The sequence below is a fragment of the Phoxinus phoxinus genome (genome assembly GCF_949152265.1).
Source record: "Phoxinus phoxinus genome assembly, chromosome: 8".
NCBI classification, from domain to species: Eukaryota; Metazoa; Chordata; class Actinopteri; order Cypriniformes; family Leuciscidae; genus Phoxinus; species Phoxinus phoxinus.
The window spans coordinates 24,066,243-24,084,231 of record NC_136883.1 but is presented as its reverse complement, the minus strand read 5'-3'; the positions used below and the strand labels follow the sequence as shown (position 1 = coordinate 24,084,231).

The 17,989-nt window shown below is 39.7% G+C and overlaps 2 protein-coding genes across 9 annotated transcripts in view; one reads left to right on the top strand and one right to left on the bottom strand.

Annotated features, from left to right (window-relative positions):
- Nucleotides 1-467: 467 nt before the first annotated feature.
- prrt4a (proline rich transmembrane protein 4a) lies at nucleotides 468-14,534 on the top strand. Of its 2 annotated transcripts, XM_079621662.1 has the most exons (5): nucleotides 468-779; nucleotides 962-1,060; nucleotides 1,692-2,482; nucleotides 8,964-9,107; nucleotides 11,259-14,534. In XM_079621662.1, the coding sequence occupies exons 3-5, from the start codon at nucleotides 1,771-1,773 to the stop codon at nucleotides 13,151-13,153; spliced, it is 2,751 nt and encodes a 916-aa protein (XP_079477788.1). In that variant the 5' UTR covers nucleotides 468-779; nucleotides 962-1,060; nucleotides 1,692-1,770; the 3' UTR covers nucleotides 13,154-14,534. The 2 variants fall into 2 exon arrangements, with proteins under 2 accessions (XP_079477788.1, XP_079477787.1); XM_079621661.1 differs by lacking the exon at nucleotides 962-1,060 and having other exon boundaries at nucleotides 636-779.
- impdh1a (IMP (inosine 5'-monophosphate) dehydrogenase 1a) overlaps nucleotides 14,508-17,989 on the bottom strand; it is an 18,487-nt gene continuing 15,005 nt past the window's right edge. For 3 of the 7 annotated variants that reach the window (XM_079621664.1, XM_079621663.1, XM_079621667.1), the window contains exons 14-16: nucleotides 16,932-17,015; nucleotides 16,659-16,675; nucleotides 14,527-15,511 (exon numbers count right to left, since the gene is read on the bottom strand). In XM_079621664.1, the coding sequence (XP_079477790.1) occupies nucleotides 15,417-15,511; nucleotides 16,659-16,675; nucleotides 16,932-17,015 (196 nt within the window). In that variant the 3' untranslated portion in view covers nucleotides 14,527-15,416. Of the gene's footprint in view, nucleotides 15,512-16,658; nucleotides 16,676-16,931; nucleotides 17,016-17,989 lie in introns of all 7 variants that reach the window. The other 4 variants (XM_079621666.1, XM_079621669.1, XM_079621668.1 and 1 more) reach the window with 3 other exon arrangements.

Below are 17,989 nucleotides of genomic sequence, written 5' to 3'. Positions count from 1 at the left end.
TTGTCTTGCCAGTTTAAATGATTAAGTAGCCTGGTTGGGCTTTTCTTGGCATAATGCTTTATCTCAATCCACCATGATGAAAAATTGAGTAGCAGTGCTTTTAGCGCTCTGATTTATTGCTGCACATTGATCTCTGACTCTCTCTGTGGGATTCAGAAAATTGCGTTCAATATTGTATATTGATTGCCTTAACTGATTTGGGAGGAGAGGCTCATCCTCTTGTATTTACAGCTGTGAACGTACTGTACAAATGTATTAGTTTTCCTATTTAGCAGCATCACTGCAGTATATATGACCTGCTCTGGTGCTCAGTGATGTAAGAGAAAGGAAGTCAAACACCTAACATGGCTAATCCAGCTCTGGAAACTAGAGATGCAGCTTAACTGAATCAGAAGAGAGGGATCAGACACCGAGAGAGAGAGAGAGAGAGAGAGAGAGAGAGAGAGAGAGAGAGAGAGAGAGAGAGAGAGAGAGAGAGAGAGAGAGAGAGAGAGAAGAGAGAGAGAGAGAGAGAGAGAGAGAGAGAGAGAGAGAGAGGATGGGATACTTAAAGGGGGTGTGTCAGGCAGCATGTGTGTCCATGCGAAAAGCAGAGAGATGTGTGTGTGTGTGTGTGTGTGTGTGTGTGTGTGTGTGTGTGTGTGTGTGTTAGAAAGAGAGAGAGAGCACTAAAACACACAGGCGTCCGCAAGCACCGACAGAATCAAATCTTTCCGCAGCAGGACGACAGGGAGAGAGGGATTACTCCCGTTTAAGACACTTCATCCATGCGTCCCGTGGTGAGCACAATTCTTCTAGCACAGTTAAAGTTTATGTCTATGCATGTATGTGTATGTAAGTTCAGTTGTTCGGTGTGGAAATGTGTCACTGGATGTTGCTGCTGAAGAGAAGATGCATTAAACAGTGCTGCACTGGTTGGGAATGTATAGCATCCTCCTCTTTCTCTCTCTCTATTGCTCAGATATTAATGATAAATGCTGCATCCACTCCAGGAGACAGATATAAGAGAAAAGAGTCTTGAGAAATGAGTTAAAATGCAAAAAGGCAAGAAAACGAAAAGGTTTGTGTTAAGAAGCAGTGAGCACTGCAGCAGCTGTCAGATCATTTGACATAAATCTAATTTAATTGCAAACTGCAAACATAACATGCAATCTAATGAGGATTGTTTAATATAGAAAGTGTTTGTGTGTGTTTGGTTGCCGTCCTCTTCTAGGTACAATTTTCTGAATTGGGTCACATGACTCGAGGGGATCGAGTTATAATCTGATGCTGTGTAAATTCAGAGCTCTGGCTGTAATTTGCCACACTCAACGTTTAGCTGTGTGCCGCTGTTGGGGGACAAAATATGTTCAGTTCCATGTGAAGATATTTATTTGACATTAGAGATTCACAACAATATCATATCACATATCAGGACCATACTGATTATCAAATGATGTCATACATTTAATAAAATTACAGGTATAGACTGATAACCATTTTATTGTGGATCCCTAATTTTAATAGTATTGGATTTAGAAAATTATAGATGTATGCTAATTTATACATTTTTATTTTATTACTTTATTTTTCAAATTAAGTATAGATTTTTAATATTGGTGCATACCTATTTGAAATCACTTTCCGGTTGAATCCAGTGACCCAGCTGTTTATATCGTGCGAATGTTTTTTTGTTTTGTTTTTATTTTCAGAACTTGCGCAGAATGTAAAAGTCAAATGGAGACAACCTGGTGACTTTGTGAGTTGTAACTTCTTCAGAGGAGCGTCAGCATGACCCCTCACAGTGAAGCTCTACTGCTGCTCTTCAGTTTCTCGCTGTGTGGTTGTCTGTATGCTGTATCTTTAAATAGAAATGAAAAAGCTTGGACCAGAACTGACCCAGAGCCAGCTAGCAGCTCACTGTGGACGTTCCTACCGAGACAAATGGACACGACTACTCCAACCATCCTCAGTTTATCCCCAAATGCACTACAATCAGAGAAGTCTAGCAGAGACCTTGAGGTGGACCCTTTAGTTGAACAAAACCCCTATGTCACAATGGAGAATCGTGGTTTATCAAGACTTCCAGCCACAAGAACACCACTGATCAAATCTTTGACTTCAACTAAGACTGAAATTCCTTCAGACATTCAGAACGATGAAGAGGGACCTGAAACGGAATCACCTGATTGGCCAATTTTTAGTAAGCAAGGAAATACTGACCAGTCACTTAAATCTTCTGCGCTGGTAACACTGCAGCCTTTTCATTCTCAGGCCTGGGCTACAGAGTCCAAGACACCAAATGCTTGGAATACAGAGACAAATACACCTCAGACTCAAGCTGAAACAAGATTCCGCACCTACCAGACACCGTGGAAGTCCTCAAGTGCTACCCAAACACCATATGCCAGAGGAACCTTAGATGGTACCACTTTGCCAAGAGGGCTGATAGACTATCTGCGGCCATCTGAAGAAACAAGGGATTTGACAGATGCTCCAACAGGTAATCCAATTAATGATACATCAAAGCCAACTCTCCGTGTCACGACAGAACTTGATAGCGTGTGAAAGTATCTATTCATAAAATAAATGCGAGTATTTCAATGAACTGATTTTCTTTTTGTTAAAAAAAAAAACAACTTATGATGAATTTCATTATGTTGTAGCCTTGGTCCATGCTGGTCTAGTGCAATAACACAGCATAGCCATGCTTAAAGGATAATTCCGGTATTTAACACCTTGAGTCTATATTGTAGTTTGTTTTGGATGAACAAGAGTGGTGGACAAAAAATTTTTTTTGACAATGGTTCCTCTCTCGAGTTTTTGACTATAATAGAATTGGCCATGGACCCATTTAACATTGGAGTCAATGGGCATGTCCGAAAATGTCATTAAAACAGCCAATAATGTTCGTTTACAAAACTGTTAAACTCACCGAGTGGTTAGTGGTGTTCATTGATGATTATAAACAATATATCGTCGCAATATATGATTCCAATCCGTTTATTTTGCTATAGTGGAACTATTTTTTCAGACACTTCACAACCGTGTAACTTCCGCTCAATATTTGAATCTGAAGCGTTAGCACACTCCCGACCACTTGATGGCGATAACCGATGTTTATGTCTCGCGGGACACTCACGGTCACAGTCGAGTTCAACTTCATATTGCACTGGTCAGTGGTCACGTCTTTCAATATGGTTATTGTTTTGTTTGTTTATTTCGCTTACTCTCCCGGAGCACAGTTGCTCTGCTCGCTAGCCTTATGAGAAACGGAAGCGAGCAAAAAGACTACATCGACCAAATGTAAACAGCCCCCTTTCCGTTTCCGGTAGCGCATTTATATTAACGAGCACTCAGTCCTTCAACAGAATTCAATGGGATTTTACAAAATGACGAATAAAACACGACAGAAGCTGTATTTCGCAACACTTTTTGTTTCTGGAACATCAACTAAATCACTAATCACTCGGTGAGTTGCACAGTTTTGAAAACTAATGTTAAAGGTTGTTTTAATGACATTTTCGGACATGCCCATTGACTCCAATGTTAAATGGGTCCATGGCCAATTCTTTTATAGTCAAAAACTCGAGAGAGGAACCATTGTCAAAAAAAATGTTGTCCACCACTCTTGTTCATCCAAAACAAACTACAATATAGACTCAAGGTGTTAAATACCGGAATTATCCTTTAAGTGTGTGTGAAACTAGAATGCTTAAGTAAAGCTGAAATATAATTTAGTATAGCTGAAAATAATAATAACTTGCAGTGAGTCAGACTCAGATGTTGATTCATTCAGCATTCTGTTGGATTCTGTTCAGTGAAGGATTTGTCAGACTGATTTGAACCGGTACCTCGCCATATTAAACCGGCTTATATGAGTAATTTTTCGGTAATTACACTATACTTGTAACACTTTATGATTTGATTCACAAATCACAAAAAAGAACCGGCTCATTTGAGTGTTCGTGAATCAGACTACTCTGGTGGCGCTGCATGCTAGGAATCACTAAAAAGAACCGGTTCATGAGAGTCATTTGTTTGTGAATCGGACTGGTTCGGCTATTGCTGCGGCTCAATTCGCCTACTTATACTACGCCCTAAAAGTATGTAGGCTACTCTTTTTGTGAAGAAAAAGTAGATAATTTTGAGTGAGTACCAAAAGAGTACTAGCCTGGGAAAACCCAGACCACTCTCAGTTGTAACTGAGTAAGGGTCTGGCAAACCTCCATAGACAATTCATTTCCACAGGGGCGTCACCAACGGACGTCGGATAGATCTAAAACCAATCAGAGCGATGAATGACATGACGTATGCAGAGCGACGGAGAAACATCTCGAGACTCTCAGCCATTCTCTGTTTGTGTTAACCAAAATGACCATTTTAAATCGCTTGAAACAGACGCGATAGCTGATTCGAACGAGTGATGTTGTGATGTTCCACGGCGGCATCCATCTTTGTAATGTACAAAATCTGCGTCACCGTCTCTGCTCTGTCGTCATCGTGTAAAGCCCGCCCCAACGTTTCTGATTGGTGCCGCGATTTCGACGGATTGGAAATGGGCTTCAATCAAGGGGGTAATCCATCCGCCGGAAACTGAAGCCTCCCCGGGAGCCGCCATTGTAGCAGAACTTCACCTGCTGTTAGCATTCCATTGACTCCCATTCAATTTTGCGTCACTTTGACAGCGAATAACTTTACATCTGAAGCATCCAAAGACTCCATTTGTCCATTATTTATTTCTAAAGAAACACGACAATGTATAAAAGGCTCCATTACTTTGTATCTTACGTTATGACTTCGTAGAAGCCGTTTTTGTAAAAAAATAGGCTAACGATTGCATCATACCCACGCGACTCTCTGTCGCACTGTAGAGAAATTACCGTATAGACCGGCGTAGAAGCTCGCAAGCAATCGGGGGGACGTGGAGGCATAAAGTCAAGGGAGAAGCCCATAGAGATTCATAAAGTTGCTCATGCTGCTGGCTCATTGACAACTAATAATCACGCTCTCCGTCTCTGCGAGATTCGGAAGGGAATGATTCAGTTTTCCCTCGGCACAGCTACTAGAAGACCCACTTCACATCTACGTCGTCAAGCTCAGTTTGAGTCTGCGCAGTTCGCCTGGCGATCAGGAAGTAAGTGCTTCAAATGCAGGGGGGCAGTGTTCCGAAAGATATTGAAGCCGACCTGGGCGCTGCCATTGGCTAGCGGACCCCCACCTGCTGTTAGCATTCCATTGACTCCCATTCATTTTGGCGTCACTTTGACAGCGAATAACTTTACATCTGAGGCGTTTAAAGACACCGTTTGTCCATTGTTTATTTCTAAAGAAACACGAAAATGTATAAAAGGCTCCATTACCTTGTATCTTACGTTATGGCCCCGTAGAAGCAGTTTTTGTAAAAACAGGCTAACGATTGCGTCATACCCGCGCGACTCTGTCGCACAAGTCGAAAAATTACCGTATGGACAGGCAGAGAAGCTCGCAAGCAATCGGGAGGACGTGGAGGCATAAAGTCAAGGGAGAAGCCCATAGACAGTGATAAAGTTGCTCCCGTTGCTAGCTCATGGACAGCAAATACCCACGCTCTCCGTCTCTGCGAGATTCGGAAGGGAATGATTCAGATTTCTCTCGGTACAGCTACTAGAAGACCTACAGGTTGCTCACGTCACATCTACGTCGTCAAGCTCAGTTTGAGCCTGCGCAGTTCGCCTTGCGATCAGGAAGTAAGTGCTTCTAATTGACTTCACTGCTCTCCGTTGAAACCTATGGGGTCGCTGTGTCCAGTTTATATACTGTCTATGTTCAAATGGGCTTCACTTTTCTCCGTTGAAATCTATGGGGTCGCTGTGTCCATCTTATATACTGTTTATGGTTTCAATGGGTTCTTTGCCAGACCCACTTGCAGAGCAAATATAAATTTGCCGGAAGTGGTCTGGGTTTTCCCAGGCTAAAAGAGTACACAAGCTTTGGACAAATACTATCACGTCGTACAATTGCGTCTTTAACGGTTGCTCTCTGTCACATCCATCTGGTCGCATCCTGTCACACTGGCCTGTCATTTATCTTGTCTCAGTTAAAATCGTCCACGGCACATTTCATTTAATTTAATTTCCCACCATACTCGAGACAAATACAGTTGCACGTTGATCTTCAGTTAATTTAAAAGTTAATGGTCAAACGGATCTTTATAAAAGTCCACATTGTTATTTCAGATGAAATATAACACGGATAACATGAAATAGGCTAAATATTGTTTTATCAGGTTAAACTTTCAGTAGTCACTCAAACCTTTCTAAACCTCTCACTGTCGGTCACGCATATCCGCCATGTTTTGTATTTTTTTTTAAACGTTTTACTGGGGTTTGTCTCTTACTATCTGTGTTTGTCTGGTGTTTGTATCCTCCAAAGCGCAATGGGTTGTGGGCAATATTAGCCTTTAGAGAGTGCACGGATCCGCACTTCGAAAATCGACAGGAAATAGTAGACCATACGGGGACTTCTGGCAGCATAGCCTACTCTTTTCAACATAGGCTACTATGCTTTTGGGACACACTTCTTTTAAAGGGGTCATGACATGAGAAACCAAATTTGCCTTGATCTTTTGGTATATAAGAGGTCTTTGTGTCATTAAAACGTCCTGCAAGTTTCATAGCTTAAGACGTCCTCCCCATTATAAACGAATCATTTATTTAATCAAGCTCTAAATACAGCTCGTTCTGGATCCATGGTAAGAAGTGACGTCACGGTACGAAGTGACGTACCAGCGTTTGCATATGACCGCCTCCAGAACAAGACAACTACGCTTAAAGCGCAAGACAACTACGCTCATTTCCTATCGTTGTCGCGCCCGCGCGCCGCGCGCCTCACAAGTGTTCAGTCGACGGACAGCGCGAGTGGGTCTGTGTACAGGGAGATTACGATGCCGCAGATGTGCTGTTCCTGGCTGTGGACAAACAACATCTTTGAATACGCTGCAGAAAGATCCAGTCGTCAGGGAAAAATGGATGCACTTTATTTTTTGCGGACGTCTCAGTCACGGCAGTGTTAGTTTAAGCGTTTGTTCTATACATTTTAAGGATGACTGTTTTGAGCTTTGCCAGAAAACTGTTGCTCAAAGATAAGTCTGTGCCGACTATTCTGGGCTCAACATCGACGACGCAAACTGTAAGTAATGTATTTAAAACTTTAAACTACTTTTTAAATACGCTGAAAGATCCAGTCGTCAGGGAAAAATGGATGCACTTTATTTTTTGCGGACGTCCCAGTCACGGCAGTGTTCTATACATTAAGGATGACTGTTTTGAGGAAAAAATCCTGATGATGGCTTTGCCAGAAAACTGTTGCTCAAAGATAAGTCCGTGCCGACTCTTCTGGGCTCAATAACGACGACGCAAACTTACTTTTTACCATGGCTAATATAAACACATTTGTATAAGAGAATCTTGAAAATATGTCGCCTTTCTAGTAGGCCTACATGTGATAGAAAATCAAAAATGTTGCCTTTATCAATGCTGCATCTTCAAAGATGGCCTGTCTGTGCATGCATTTTTGTCCGTGGTACACCCTATCATTTCATTGGAATTAGTTAAATAATGTTAAACTGTTAGCAAATTAAGCTATAGGATAAGTATGCAACAATAATCCGTTTTCAAGTGTCTCGGGTTCATTTTTTTTTATTAATTCAAAATAGTTTCACTTTCCATGTGGACACGGACTGATCCAGTCTTCGTTGTTGTGGTGATGCTTCATTTTGTGGTGATTCCTCATCTGATTCCGGCTCAAACATAATAAGGTTTTATCATTGCAAGAGCCATCGCTTCGCATGCATCACCCGCTATTAAAAAGTTGCGCCGAATCCGCAAACCTTCTGGCTGGGGGCGTTAATAATTGATGCATAGGCACTGACGTTAGCCAATCATAGCAGTGGGCGTTAACACTGAACTCTTAAAGGGGAAATACCCCCAAAACAGACTGTTTGAATCAGATGATGAGAAACAGGGTGGGAAAAGGTCATAAATCACTACATTTTAAAAGTTTTTTGTAAAAAAAACTATAGTAATACTATAATTGCACCTAAGGGAACATAATAAAAAAATAAAAAAAACCATGTCATGACCCCTTTAATAGCACATAACTACTGTTAGGACATTGAGACGCAGGGATAGCCTTTGATTCACCACAAAGAATTGGCTCTTCAGAGTCATTTGTGCGTGAATCAGACAGTCTTCAATTACTTATATTGTCATTATTTGCGGTACACCGTACATGGTCTTTTTACTGCATCACATTTAATTAAGACAGTAAATTCACTTTTACTCAGGCATGATATCTTAGCGGATCAACGGCGCTGCAGAAAAATGTTTGTGACACATTTTAAATTGAATAGAATGTGGAAATTCTTCCACAGCTTTCCTGTAGCTCAGTGGTAAGAGCATTGCGTTAATAACGCAAGGTTGTGGGTTCGATCCCAGGGGATTGCACATACCTATGTATAAATGTATAGGATAACGCAATGTAAGTCGCTTTGGATAAAAGCGTCTGCCAAATGCATAGACTGTCTGCCAAATGCATAGACTGTCTGTAATAAAGGGATATCGGTATCATTGCACTTCTATTGCATTTCTTTGGTAATGCTGTATTGGCATAAAAACTTCTGTATAATGTCTGCATTAATGGTGCATCCACTTTTTCCTCAAGCTGCAGTGAAAATATCAGTATTCCAGCAGCGAACAAGCCGTTCATCACTGCAGATGTGAGTGGGATACAAGCCCTCTAGTGACTCATTGGGAAACTGAATGCAATTTACAGTTTTTTTTTCAGCTATTGAAATTAAAGTTTAGCTGAGGTTAATGGGTAAAAAATGAGAACAACAGCAGGTTAAATGAAATGAAAAATGGTAAGGTAACTTTTTGAGCAAGCATTAGCTCTCTGTTCCTCTTTTTAAAGAACAGGTTTCTAATCTTCTCTTTCTCTTTCAGACAGTCTGACAAAGCTGACTCTCAATATGACAAGATCTGACCCTGAAAGAGAAGAACGTGAGGGTCTTGACCAAATGGAAAAGGAACAAAATAGCCAATCGACCACCACAGTGATCAAGGTCACTGAAACCTATCCTAAAGCAGGTACTGAAGCCTTCATTGTCAGAATGACCTCTATTCTAACACATTATATTTTACTGGTGGTGAGCAGAGCGCAATGGCTTTCCAGTGCTTTACAAAGCTTCTCAAGGTCTTCTGTATGCTCTTTTATTTGGGTTCATTATTATTGCATATGTAACCCGTTATTGCATATGTAACCCCTTTTAGCCTCTTATGATGCTATTCTTTTTAGACCACGCAAAAACAAACATACAACATGGTACTTGTAGTCCGATTCACACACAAATTACTCATATGACGCAATTATTTTTGGTGAATCAAAACAAAACAAAATTTCAAGGAAAAGTCACAGCTTTCTCATAATATAATATAATATAATATAATATAATATAATATAATATAATTAACAGCAAAAACTAATTTCAACATTGATAATAAAGAAATGTTTCTTGAGCACCAAATCAGCATATTAGAATGATTTATGAAGGTTTATGTGACACTGAAGACTGAAGTAATGCTAATTACTCTCACAAGAAATAAATTACATTTTAAAATATATTCAAATAAATAAAAAGTTGTAATAATGTTTCACAATATGTTTAAAAAAAATGAATACATATAATACAATTAATTATCATTCATATTTAGAATTGTGTAGACGGGTTTCTTGTATACAAACAATACTGGATGCGCGCATGCACATTCAAGAGGCAAAACCGCTAACAGTTATGCCGAGTTCTGCATTTTCAGCATCATTAATCCAGTCTTCAGTGTCACACTTCAGAAATAATTTGATAAAACATGTTTTTTTTTTCAGGATTATTTGATGAATAGAAAGTTCAAAAGAACAGCATATTTGAAATAGAATCGTTTTTAACATTATAAATGTACTGTAACTTTTGATAAATTTAATTCATCCTTAATGAATAAAAGTATTGATTTCTTACATTTTTAATCCATATTTTTGGCAGTTAGTGTAGTTCAACATCACAACAGCACAACATCTCCGTGTCATCTCTGTTTCTGCTAGAAATGCTGTAAAGAGTGCTGCTTTCTGCCGCTGCACACGCATCTCTGTGATAAACCCGTCTATACTGACTAGGTATGGACATTGACTAGCTTTTTTTTTAGGTAAATAAAGCCTTAAATTACTATTTGTTTACGTGACTGAAACAAATTATCATGAGAAAATTACAAAAATATCTTCCTGTGAACAAAGGTCAATCATTCAATCTTTAGAGGGGAAAGTTAAGCCAGATCCTCTGACCTTAATTAACACACCAATGCTGGACCAATGCTGACTCAGAGTTTCAGCCCCAGTGTATTCTGGATCATTACTAATGTTAAAAAAAAAGAAAACAAGACTGGTATTCTATATTAATAAATTTACCTTGCAATAAACAACATAGTGCCTTTCGATCAACAATAAGCGCATGCTACTGTATTTATAAAAAAAGAAGCAGTTTTCAGAAACACACTTGATAAGCCCCTTCTTCTCACTTCCATGCAGGCATATTTATCAGATGTAATGTCATGAAAGTGTGTCAGTTTCTAGTTTTTAAATAGTCTCACTCATGAGAACGGCAACAGGGTCAATGCCCTCTTATCTGTGCCTCATGTGAATGTGTGTCAGGGATGAAGTGTTCGACCCATTTACAACAGCCTACTTCCACATCTCCCCTAGCTAATTAACATAGTCATTGTTTTATATACTTTATGGCTGATGGTGTATTTTCTTATATTAATGCTTAAAGCCTTTCATACTGGAGCACGTAAATTACTTATCTGTTTTAGATTTGTATGCTTCGAGATACAGGATTCTCTTTGATACATCAGTGTGTGGTTTGTTATGTGTTTTCTCTGTGGTTTAAATACCTCTTGTGCTGTTTCAAGTGTAACTTTTTTATATGCGGTAAAAATAAGAAATAAAACAAAAAAAAAATGCATTAGCTGCTGGTGGAGAACATTTTGTGTTTTGTGAATATAACCTCATGTACATAAAAAGACTTTAAAGCTGGATTACATTGTCAGACTCAATTATTTACCATAAGTAAACTAGAATATTAATATTGTATTATCTATATTGTTTTACATTTTTTAAAAAGTCACTTGAAAAGTTGAAATATAATATACACTAATAACACTAATTAAACTAAACTTTATGGTGTATTTCAGGATCTCCAGGTGGCGACTGGCGTGAGTCTTCCACACTTCCGGACTGCAACCTGTTTGGCATTGGGATCTGTCAGTCACCTGACTCTTCGAAGAATCATGCTTCAACTAACAAAACTCTGTCCACTCCACCTCCTGTTTATGAAACCACACCCCCTGGTGTCATACCTCCAGCTCTCGAAGCCCTGACTCCGCCTCTGTTAGTCCCTCTACTGACTGACTGGAATGCTGCAATGGCAACGTGGGGCCTGGCCTGGGAGTTACAGGTATACGGGCTCAGCTGCGTGTTCTCGCTTGTGGCTGTGCTTTCTGTGCTCAGCCTGATGTGTTTGCCGTTGCGCTGGCCCTCTGGATGTGCCCATTTCAGCCTCCTCCACCTTCTCCAGCTACTGACAGGTTCCAGCCGAGCGCTGTGGCTCCTCTACGATCCATACGGCCAAAAAGAGCGCCTTCCCGTTGTCTGGGCACGACTGCTTCACGAAGCTGCCTATCCCTGTTTAACGGCATCTTTTGGCCTACTGCTGCTACTGCTAACTGCTCGCTCTTGTACCCAGCTACTTTCCCAGAACACCCTGCAGCGCAGCACCTGCCTGTTGGCTGCCCTAGTGCTGCTGCACATAGCGATAGTGCTGGCTTCCATGGCAATACTGCAACTTTTTCCCACCCTGCAAGTTGTGCCTCTATTACCGCCTGCAGCTTTCGTCTTGATGTCCTCTCTCCTGTCATTCACGTACCTGCTTCTGTACTGCTGCGCCCGGCCAGACATCAAGCACATTTACCGGCTGAACGAGAGCTCTCCTGAGCGGCCATCGTGCCACGCAAGTAGGTGTCCATTCACAGAGGCACAGATGTGGGAAAGGGCAGCCAGGGCTGGGGTGTTCTCTGCCCTCTTTCTCTTAGCATGTGGCAGTCTCCGACTCTATGCCATGCTCAACGCAGGAGGGCTAACCGGTGGGGTCATGGTTGGCCTGATGCCCTGGCCCTGGTGGGGATTCCAGCTCAGCTGCCGAGTGTGTGAAACAGGGGTATGTCTCACCCTCGCTCTTGTAATCACTCACCCCCTTCTGTGTTGCGGAGTGCCCCGTTCCAAACCTGGTGGCTGCAGCTGGTTCTTCAAAAAGCAACCTACAGAAGGAACCACATTGGGTAAACCCATCTTCTCAAGTCGGTGTGGCTGGTCACTACGGCCCGCCGAGAAGCTGGGGTTGTGTGAGGGAATAATACGGCGAGAAAGCGAAAGCGTGCCGCTCTACACCTTGGTGGAGCTTCCGCACAGCGAATCTGATGGTTTAGACCTCCACTATCCCAGCAGCCCTCAGCCGCTTTCCCACACCGCAAAGAAGAGCAAAGAATCACATGCGTCCTCCTTTGCCAGTTTGGACGCGGACTCCACAGCAGACCTTCGGCCCCCTTCACCCATCGACCTGCGACGAAGCATCGACGAGGCCTTGAACAGCGAGGCCCTGTTCCAGCATAGCCTGTTCGGCTCTTCCAGGCTCTCTCTTAGCACCCGCGGACCCCCGGATGGACAACCCTGTCGGGGAATCTCCACTGACCCCAGCCTATACCGCACTGCCTCCTGTGGGGATGTGGACCCCGCTACTGTACCCAACCGACCCAGGCAATGGAGCACTATATCTGGAAGGCCAGCCCAGGTCTCGGTCCACTGCAGTGGGTTAAACTCAGCACAGCAGTCTCAGAGCAGCCTACGCAGAGACTCTCAGTCTGGGCAGCAACTCCACAGACGATACACAGTCTTGGGATCTACATCCTCCAGAGGGAGCGTGGATGTGGAGACAACTTCTCATGTTGATGAGCTTGCCGTTCAGGCCGAATTCATCAACGTCTGCAGGCAGATAGATGCACTCAGTATCAGCAGTGATACGATCGACCTATAGGGGAAGAAGTCTCTGAATCAACTAAACCAACACCCTTAAGTCATTTCAGCCCTAACTACTCCTACAGAACTTTTCTTAAGATACAGTAGATGCTGAGAGGAAATTGCTGTTTTAGGAGACATGGCACGGACAAAACGACAAACAGCAACCACTGAAAGACCGATGTTCTTTCTTTATCAATGTGAGAAACTCCCTGAAACCCACATCCCATATTTTACAAATCACATATAATCTTGTTGAAATTGCTTGACTTGATCAAAAGACTTTACCCTTCAGCAATAAAGCTAGCACTTATGAACATGTTTTATGATGAGTCTTTGGCTTTGCTATTGCAGCATGGATCCCCTAAACACTCATTTGGCAACGTTACTACTGTATAGAGACACATCCTTATAGAACTAATTTGCATTTCATTGCAGCACTATCATAACACACTTATTTGTGGCAGCTTTGTTACTTGGGTAACATTTTGTTCTGGAATGAGGCTTACGTGTTCTGCTCGAGCATAGACTTATGGGAAAGATGTCATTAGCAAAAGGCAGTGTGAAGATAACAATGAAAAACAGAAAAATCCCTGCAGTTTCATTTTAAATACTAAATGTCAATTAGTTATTTCGTGTACATGTCACATAATCTTATTGAAATAATGTTTATCTGCAAATTCACATGCAGCATATTGCATATTGTGGCTATGTTCGGAATAGCATGCTAGTATAAGGTATGCATTGTTTCTGCAGTATGTGAATTTTCTGTACTATACATATAATAAAGGTCATGTGACAACAATGGAGCAGAGCCTTCTACAGAAAGAATTTATTTTGTTGTATAATGCATATCTTTCACATATATAAAAACTGCACAGTATGCAGCAATATGCTAGTAGTCCATTTTGAACACAGCCTCCGTCTCTACAAAATAAAGTGCAAAATATACTGTACCCATAATGCCTGAGACATATTGGTGCAAAGACACTGCCCTCTGCTGGCTGTGGTGGATGTGTAATAACATGAAGTTGTGACAGCTTATTCCTTTTCCGTATTTTTTAGTGCACATCTTTGTGATTGACAGCAGGAGCTCAATATAAAAAGCAAAAGACTAAAAGACAGAGCAGCTTATGTTCTCTAAGATCGTCTCACTGTTGACTTTTTTATTTATTTTTTGCAAATGTTTAAGATATGCTTTTTCTCTGTGTGCTTCGTAAATGACCCAGTGGCAGCTTCTCCTAAAATGATGCTTCTGTCTTCATAAAAGTGTATGTAATTTAAATATTTCAAATATAAAAATGTTGTTAAACATATTCATAATATTTAAGCAAAGTATTATAGACTGAAACTGATACTACAGGAACACAATACGAAACGCAGTTTAAAAAAACTCATTCTTTATTATTTAAACTGTATTATATTCAGAATGACAACACAACAGTCTTCAAACTACAAAATGGAGCCCACATTTTAAAGTGTCACTTTCACAGCAAATGCTTTTTTACTGTCCTTCACTTCTGGCCTTGTAAAACCTCAATTGCTTACTTTTATATACTGTAAAATGTTTGATATATCTAAATGATGCAAATGTGTGAAACTATGAAAATAAACTTTAAAAAATGAGTAATGTCTGTCTAAATTATTGACTAGTGTAAGGCGAGTAACAGTACACAATCCCTGATTTTAAGGCTGATACTAATAATCTGAGCTATAAAATAAATAGCTCTAGTGCTATGTGACTAACTGGATAGTCAGAAAAGCATTGTGACACAAGCAGCCTGCAAACTTGCCCTTCTGGAAAAAAAAGAGAAAACAAATACATTTCTCAGATTACATTTAACTCATAACACTCTAATGGCAATGTGGTATGCACAAGATTTTCTCATATACCAGGACAAGTATTATTGCTAATAACCCAACAGACAATTTTAATTAGAACGTTTTGAACAGGACAGTTTGACAAAACATACCATATATACCGCATATCAGAAACCTCAATAGACACTCTCTCACACATATACACACATGTAGCATCCTCATATTTCAGATGGTGTAGTACATTCATAGGATTTTGAAAATAATCTCTCTATTGCCAAGTTTAATTTCTTACAGGGAGAACCGAAGAAAATAAATAAATAAAGAGAATCAGAACAGTCCATAGTACATTCTGTTGCTGGCTTTTTTAACAAGCAGACAGTTTTATTACATTTTGTTAATGTTGATCTAGAGTCAAGAGTCATCAGGAAAAAGCTCAGGGGTGAGGATAACAGAAAGGACGTTTAGCTGCTGAGTTTGGTGACGGCTGGTGACGGGACATTGGGTCCTGCTCTCATGTGCCCCCTGCTGCCCGGCTCAATATAACCGCTTCTCATAACTGCCAGAAACAGAAAAGAAACATTAATTAATGTTGTTATATTGTCTAAACATTCAAAGTGATAGTCCAAATTAAGGGTTTTTACTAACATATTAGCACAGCCAATTAAAGGAAAAGTTTGCCCAAAAATTAAAATAAAAAGCACCATGTCATAAAAGTTCATTTGAGTAAGGAACAGATTCAATTTAAATCATTAATGATTATTCAGCCACATATTTAAATGTGCATATCACAATCGGTTTTCGAGACGCATGAGTTCTCGCCTCATACACGTCAAATTTCAATTCAATTTCAATTTCAGTTTGTTCTTCACACAAATTTATCATAAGGTATCAGAAGATATTAAATATAGCGCACAAGTAATTTGGATTATTTGTTTTTGATTCACTGACTAAAATACACAATGAAAATGTTGGGGTCAGTAAGATCAAGTGACAATAAAGGCATTTATAAAGTTTTAAAAAATATATTTAAAATAAATGGTGTTCTTTTCAAATGTATATTCATCAAAGAATCCTGAAAAAATGCATCAATGGTTTCCACAAAAATATTAAGCAGCACAACGGTTTTCAGCAGTGAAAATACTAAGAAATTATACTTGAAAATGTTTTTTTGTTTGTTTTTTTACACTTATTTAAATCTGTAATAATGTTACGGTTTATACTGATAAAAAAAAAATGCAGCTGTGGTGAGCATATGAGACTTCTTCCAAAAACATTAAAAAATAAATCTTACCAACCCAAACTTTTGAATGGTAGTTTACTTTCCATGGTCTTTTTTTAAGCTTGCCAACCCACCATATGCATCCATAGAATGGAAAAGAAAAGTTCTAAAATTCTTGATCTCATGAGGGTGGATAAATGATGACAGAATTGTTATTTTTGGGTAAACTATCCCTTTAAAAGTAGGAGTGGAATTTTTTTAAGATAATCTCCCTTTCAAAGTCAAGTCACAGAGAGTGTTACGAGTACACAACCACAAAAGGACACTGGGACAGTGGTTTGTCTCTATGATGCAACAGCAAAAGGAAACTAAATGGTCTCATTTTATGCCCACTAAAGAGTCCAGACCTTACCAGTGTTTACAACACAATCCCCTCCACCAGAACTCAACGTTATTATAAGAGACATGAGGGATGAGTACTTACATGGCACAAAAGAATATCTATGGTGACAGCATAAGAGAAAGGAAGAGAAGACATTTTCACATGTAAACTCTACTTTTCCATGACAACTTAAGAAGGGATGGTTTAAGGGTCTCTGGGAGGAATTGCTAAACGTTTAGATTTATGTTAATGATAAGAATTCTAAGGACAGGAAATGTGTTTACTGCCATTCTTTTAAGGGCATGTGCTGTGAGGAAAGAGACACGAACATAGTGTGTCAGGTGGGTGGGGCTAAGTAAGTGGGCGGAGACTTACGAATGCAGTCCATGAACTCCGCCCTCAACCTGGGCAGACATCGTCCTCTTCTCAAACTTCAGCTCTCCGGAGTACATCATCGATCTATATGTAACGAAGGTGAGACTTAAGCAGATATACATAAAAACAGAAATTATACGGAATTATATGGAATTTGTTTGTGGAATTTGGGGCGAGACATATTAAAGAGCTTGTCTTTTTTTATATAGATAGACAGTAACCTTTGGTTAACATTCACTGTAAAAACTAGGTTCCGCCTTAAATTTTTAAGTACAATCAACTTCAACAATCATTTCAACTTAACACTGTAAACAAATATTGTTGGTTTAAGCAAGTAACCTGGTTGCCTTAAATTTTACATTTTAAATTGAGTTCATACAATGAAGGAGATTGGTTTAATCAACAGAAACTCAAAATATTATGTTATCTGAACCACATGAATTATCTAAGTTGATTTGACAAGAGAAAAAACGTGATAAATAAAAAAATGTACAGTGTGGAAAATTGCTTAACTTATTTTGGTGAGTTAACGCAATGTAAAATTATATGTTGTCATAAATTATTGATCATATCATTTTTTACAGTGTACAGCAGCTTGGCAAAATCAGATACCATGGATGAAAACAATGAGGACAGTTTCAGAATGAAATGATATTTGAGACAGAAAATGCTGTAGAAATATTAGCACGACTGAAGACAGTGAACCAGCTGATACTAGCTACTGCTAGTTGGATGTAGGTGATATTTATAATTCAAAAGAAGGGGATGTTCTCATTCCAGAGAATATTACTGGACAATTTTTTTTAGTGCAGAATGAGTATCAATATTTTTTGTAAAAATTTTCCAGAAAAAAAAAAAACCTTTTGAAATGTGTATATCTACTAAAAATTGTGTCCATTTTGGTCTACAAAAGACAGACTTGTGTATGTGTATATTTGCTAAAAGTTAATTTAGTTTACTATCTGCTAGAGTATCCCTAAAAGTGACTAATATACTGCACATACTCACATATAGATGGCCTCAAAGCTAATAAACATGAATTAAAAGACACAAAAGTC